General features: G+C 39.4%; 1 protein-coding gene across 1 annotated transcript; it reads left to right on the forward strand.

Annotated features, from left to right (window-relative positions):
* Window positions 1-1,159: 1,159 nt before the first annotated feature.
* On the forward strand, window positions 1,160-5,127 carry NUP43 (nucleoporin 43kDa; the record flags this gene model as incomplete). The annotated part of the gene is made up of 4 exons (XM_010144184.1): window positions 1,160-1,295; window positions 2,201-2,352; window positions 3,334-3,456; window positions 4,717-5,127. Coding segments are annotated over 4 exons (626 nt in total), but the record flags the coding sequence as incomplete, so codon positions are not given.
* Window positions 5,128-6,494: the final 1,367 nt, after the last annotated feature.

The raw sequence follows: 6,494 nt of genomic DNA on the forward strand, positions 1-6,494 counted from the left end.
GGTTCCTCCATGTTGAACCCAGGACAATATGTTTAGTCAATTGTGGTGGCAAAAAAATCTCCAAAGTTAGAGGTAATGTAAAAATATTTTTGAGCCATGAAGTTGTATCATTGCCAAATCACTTACTGTTATTATGTCACAAAATTTTAAATCCTTTAGAACTTCAGTGTTCAGTAATGTAGCATTTTTTTAAAGGTGGTTTTGGTGGTTTTTTTCCTTCCCCTAGGCTTTCATTTAAATAGTAGGCAGAAGAGAAAACTCATTCAAATATATGTAACCAGGCATCAGTGTAACTTGTCTATCTCTATCAGAAAAGATTTTCATCTTATGCAGCAAAAAAATCACCTATATTTTCAGTATGGGCTTACACAAAGAATTTTAAGATGAGGTGAAAGTAGACTTAATGCATCCCAACATAATCAAGATGAAAAATTTATATCTAACAGCTGAATGAAAATGTAAGAAAATTGTGTCTGTTCTCTAAAGCCTCCAAAGTTTCACCTCAGTGCCCTGAAGCATTTACATTGTAAATTATTGTGACCAACAGAAGCACTGGAGAAAAGGACCTGAAAAAAGAGCCTTGCCTTTTAGTTATTAACAAGCACAGGATAATTCTGCTTTGGCTTTAGAGACAGGGATGGATATCACATTGACAGTTCTTGGAAAAGCTCTAAAGAAAGCTGGTGAATTAAGTGCTTCTGTATACAACTGCTTAATGTTCTCAGACGGAGCTACTGTTTCTTGTGTTCAAAAGAACTGCATTCTGAAAAGCTCCATAGCTTGCCTCCTGGCAGAGAGTGTAAAGAAAACACTTATGAAAACTACAGGCCTGGCTAAATTGATTCCTCTTTTTAGGAACTATAGAAAGGAATCTTATGGATCAACAAGTAGTCTGCAAGCACCGGATCTAATTAAATCTAGCTTCTTACAAGTTTGTAGCCTTTGATACAAGAAGCAAGGGCTCCTTTTTCACAAGGTACCCACACAGGACTTAAAATTCACACGACGCTGGTCCGTCTCTGCCCCTGAAAATGCACAGAGGTTGTAGCCATGTTTAAGCAGCTGTGTTCTGTTTTCTGAAAAGAGTTATTTTGTTGTAATTAAATGGTGACTAGCATTCCATTGGTTTACCTGAATGCTTTTGTTCTCTTTCTTGCAGACAATGCAGACAGCAGCACACTCCATGCAGTGACTTTCCTTCGCACGACTGAGATCGTGACAGTAAATTCAATTGGACAGTTAAAAATATGGGACCTCAGACAGCAAAGAAATGAGCCATCTCAAATATTTTCTCTGTAAGGCCTTCAATTTTACATATTTACTGAGAAGCATGTGCTGCTTTATATAATCTGATTTCAGTCTTTCCTGATACCTTCTTGACAATGGGATGATACATTTTTTAGAAAGGTTTTTAACTTCTTTGGTGTTTAAATAATCAAAAGCAGACTCTGATTAATGGCTGAATTACTGTTGTGGCTGAGCAATGTATTTAGGTGGTCTGGTTTATGGAGGACTATTGCACCTGTACACTTGCTCTTTTTTAAGAAAAACAAAACAAATCCAAAACCATCTTTCAAACCAAAACTCTTCCTCTTTTCCTAATTAGTTTACATCTTTTTCTCCACAGGCCTAATATAAAGTTTCTGGTATTTGAAATGTATTTGAATGATACCTTTGTGCCTTATAAAGGTACTGTGAGAAAGCAAACTGAGCAACATTCAAACCCTGCTGTGTGTGGAATAATACCCACTGCTGTTAATAGGCTGTGGGTTAGGTACCTTATTATGTTAGTGCCCAGTCTCCCTTTGTAACTCTTTAGTTTGTTGAAACCATGATTGTAACATGAATTGCAGAGTAACTGTCTTATTAATTGTAGGTATGCTTAGAGTCTTACCTGCACACAAGGTTTTCTCACTCCTGTAAAGCTGTCAGATACCACGTACATGCCTGTATACCATGGGGCACAGAACCTGACGCTGATATAATTGTAGCGTCGTGTTATTGCCATACCTCTCATTTCCAGTAGACGTCATGCTGCGTCAGCCTGCAGTAACCAGGTGCTACAAGAATTGAAGCTGTGGTCGATACCCTTACCTTGTTGGTCAACACTTCTAGGGATTAAGAAGGGGAAAATAGAGAATGACTAAAGAATTAATGTTTGGGTTGTTTGGTTTTTGGGTTTTTTTCCTCTCCTTTGCAGGACAGGTGACAGAGTTCCATTGCACTGTGTGGACAGGCATCCCAATCAGCAGCATATTGTGGCCACGGGGGGCCAGGATGGGATGCTGAGTATATGGGACATCAGACAGGGTACTATGCCAGTGTCCCTGCTAAATGCTCATGAAGCAGAAAGTAAGTATCTGAAGTGGAGGGGAAGGAAGGTAACATTATAGAAAAGTTTCTGATTTCTGTAAAAAATGAAGTGGTGTAGCTACAATAGAAGAGAATTGCATAGTTGCTATTCATGTGTTTTCATCCACTTGGCTTCAGTTTATTCTTTCTTTGTATAAGAGGCTGTTCTTACTTAAAGCCAACTATGTAAAGAAAAACTAGATGTAGTAAGCAGTTCTTTAATGAGTGATTAGCTGCATTTAATTGAAATGGCTGTGTTTCTAGAAGGGTAGGTATATAAATAATCATAGAAATTGATGCTGTGGTACGCAGGTATAGTAAAGCAAGAATGCAATTACTAAGAAAATATAAAATGTGAGAAAGGAGGGGAAACAGGACAGTACAGATCTATTTGGTATCTCCACAATGTGAAACAGCTCACTTTCCTGGTAACTAGTAACTGGCAACTGTATGAACAAGATAGCAATTCATCTTGTGCTGAACATTTCCTGACTTAATGCCACAATTGTGTTTAAGGAGTAAAAATATTTCTTGATATTAAGTTTTAGTGATTTAAATATATTTTGCACAGTTGTAGTATTTAGACACAGAATAATAATGTGTGTGCTGGGAAGGAATGCATGCTATGTGCAGATTCAATAGTAGGGAAGGTGGCGTGAGAAAGTATTCAGAATGCCTGAATTCAGGTAAGATTTTAACGTTTAACAATTTTCACAGTACTGAAAATGCAATAAAATAAGAAGAGTCTCTTATTTCCTTTTTTTTTTTTTTTCTTTCCCCCACGGGAGGGAAAACGGCAGTAAAATGACTAAGGATGGAGTTTTGGGTCTCGTACCCACAGACACTTAAGAATGGGAGGTTTTGGTGGTGGGCTGGATTGTTGTAAATGCATGTCCACATCGTACTAGCCAAAGGACACCAAGCAAAGTACTTGATCCTTCTGAAGTGGTTTTCCTTGATTTTTGGTTTGATGGTTTCTAGTGTGGGAAGTTCACTTCCATCCCTCCAATCCCGATCATTTATTTACGTGTTCTGAAGATGGGTCGCTTTGGCACTGGGATACTTCCACAAACATAACTGAAAAACCGTCTTTTCTTCATCAAGGTAAGAATGTTTGAAGTCAGTCTGCACTATATTTGTCCGTTGGCAACATAATTAAAGTTGATATTCTCACGTGACCCAGTTAATAACACAATCCCAATACAGAAAATTAAAAGCTGGTTTTCTTTCTTGGAAAGAAAGCCCTGATGGGCACTTCAGGAACGCTACTTAAGGGCTAATCATTGTGTGAGGTTTTGTGGTCTTGTTTTTGGCTGTTTTTTTAAATCTGCTGTACTCTGTCCAATGTGCGAGGAAGCACATGTTATATTTCAAAGGTAGATCGTGTTCACTTAATCATCTGTATGTAGAAGAGACGTGACGGCAGCCTAAATGGCACTTTATATCTGAGTCTTTGAGGGAGATATTCAAAATGTTATAATACCAAAATATTTGAAATGTTAACAGGATAGTGGAATGATGAATTTACTCTTCAAGGTCATAACTGTAACTTCAATGAATGAAACTGGATCCCTTTGTATCGTGGCAGGATTTTAATCAAAGATATGATACCAACCTTTATTTTCCATTCTGGTCACAAAGACTGCTTAATAGTTTGCCACTTCAGACTGTCAGCAGTGGGAAAATTTTCAGATGTTACCTGATGCCTTTGGCCTCAAAGTTGCCATTCAAACCTCAGTTTTGGGAGGGAATCAATAGGATAACTGACTCAAGTTGCCCTCTATTTTCAGGTATATTAAATATAAACCCTTTAGCACCATTTCAACCACTTGTTAATGTTATGCTTAACAATAGTTCTCAAATTATGAGACTTCAGTTTGAATGTAAAATGTTATGTGGACAAGATTCAAAGTCAAATCCAGGTATATCACTTTCTGCAGAGTAAGTCACAAGAAGGAATGGTAGGGAATAAGTGTTATGAAAGCAAAGCTGATGCCCCAAATATAGCAAGACACTGTGTAAACGGACTTTTGTTCCTAGGTCTGTCCTTGCTTTAGTCGCTGGCTAGAAAAACTTGCAGGTACTTAACACTGGTGAGATGAATTCATAGGTGTTCTGACCTATTTGTCTTAACTGAGGACAAAGCTGGTAGCAGGTTTCTGTTATCACTTCAAGTACTTGATTTTTTTTTTTAAGCTATGTTTTCTTTTGTCTACCAAAGAGACATCAACATCTGTTAGATAATCTGAAAACTGACTTAAACGTAAAATGATATTCCCATGTCTGTCCCATACCTACTATGTTTCTCCACACTGAGAATAATGTGAACTAAACTGAACTTATTTCCCTCTTTCCTTCTTTCAGGAGGAAGAAGTACTACCTATCTTTCCCACAATACCATTAACCAGTCGTTAATAAGTGCCTGGCTAAGCAATGATCCTACCAAAGACCGCATGGAGATCACCAACTTAATTCCAAATCAGACTTTGTCTGTGAATAGCTTAGATATTTTAGGACCACGCCTAGTGTATGGTACTGATGCAGAGGCTATTTACGTGAACAGACAACTTTTTGCATGAACTGACTCCAGTGTCCCTTTGACGCACTGATCACCTTGAACTACTCGGAAATACCGCCTTTGTACTTAATGATACTCATTAGTCTGTTATCAGCATGTGGGGGAGAGGCCTGCAGCTTGGTCCTGGTAGTGCAGAAGAAATGTAAGGTACCTCAGACTCTGACAGCTGTCACTCACTACTGATGCTTCAGGATGGGTCCTATTTCTTCCCTGGTGCCTGTTTGGTTTTGGCAAGCAGGAAAGTAGTCACTAGGGCAAGGTATTTGCTGTAAACTGATGTCCATAACACACACACGCAGAGGAAGTGGAACCCCTGATTTTTAATTTTTTTTTCCCTGTAAAGATATTTTTCAAGTATTAATTCTAAGGCCAAAATACAGGGTTTTTGGAAATTCTTTTTATGTCACCTGAGAGAGATGGAGTTTTTTAAGCTGCCTTTTTTTATGTATTTAGTGGAACATAATTTTTTATGTTAGTTCTTGAAAATTGGAAAGGAAGACTGTTAAAGCTGTGAAATGTGAAAGGTTCTACAGGAATCCTAGCATTTTAGTAGCATTATTTTGGATTATTTACAGCTTCATCATGGATGGTGCAGGTTAAAACTTGATAATGTGCCGGTAACTCTCTCAGCAGAAAAGCAGGGTTTTTTTTTTTATAGTTAAGAGGTCATAATTGACAGATGTGTTGGCTGTGTTTTCAGGTGTGAGAAGACAACTTTCTAAACTTGAGACATAGTCTTTGTCACAACCAAAATTTCATGCCTGGTCTGTTGCAATCTTTGGAAAGTTAAATTTTATTAGTGTTGTACCTGCCTTTTGTTGCAGAGAATTCTTTCTCTTTTTAATAAAAAGTTTTGCACAAGAATACTGGCCCGACTTAATAAATTAGTTCGAAGAGATGTACTTGTACACTCGTAGTCACCTTGGCAGGAAGGTAAGTAACTCCCGGTTATTTGGACTGATCCTGGGGATACAATCTGAAGGATGGAAGGAAACCAAGATTTAGCCAGCAGCAGCTTAGTTGTAAGGCACTTTCCATCAAAAGCACTTTAGAGTGTCCTTTACTTCACATCGGCAAGACCAGCCTCCTTCACCTCTTGTGGTAAGAATACTTTACCTGATCTAGTTTCTCGTGGATCTGGCTGGAGGAGAGGGATGGCGCGCTGGGGACAGCACTCTCCTCCCTTCACGCAGGAACGCATGGAGTTGCCGTGGGGCTCGTTGGAGCGTCTTAAATTTTGCTTCCCAATTCGTTTGAAATGCAACACTGCCTGAAAAAAAAAAAGGTCGAGGTGTGCCTCTGAGTGATAATTGAAGGGCTTACTTCCTGGTGACTTGCACACGTTGGTCCGTAACGAGCCCTTCACTCAGTCGTTAACCAGATCACTGGGGCTCGGGAAAACTTTTCGCCGACTGGAAAATCGGTGTTTATCCATCGGGCTCGGTGCTGCCACGGAAGGAAAAAGCAGTGCCTGAGTCCCGGCAGCCTCGGGGGCATCTGGTGCTTGTGGCTGTCCCCACTCCTCCGGGCACGCTTGCGCTGGGTCGCGGCGCGCCGCCGTACG

This window comes from Buceros rhinoceros, unplaced genomic scaffold, assembly GCF_000710305.1.
Source record: "Buceros rhinoceros silvestris isolate BGI_N320 unplaced genomic scaffold, ASM71030v1 scaffold47760, whole genome shotgun sequence".
NCBI lineage: Eukaryota > Metazoa > Chordata > Aves > Bucerotiformes > Bucerotidae > Buceros > Buceros rhinoceros.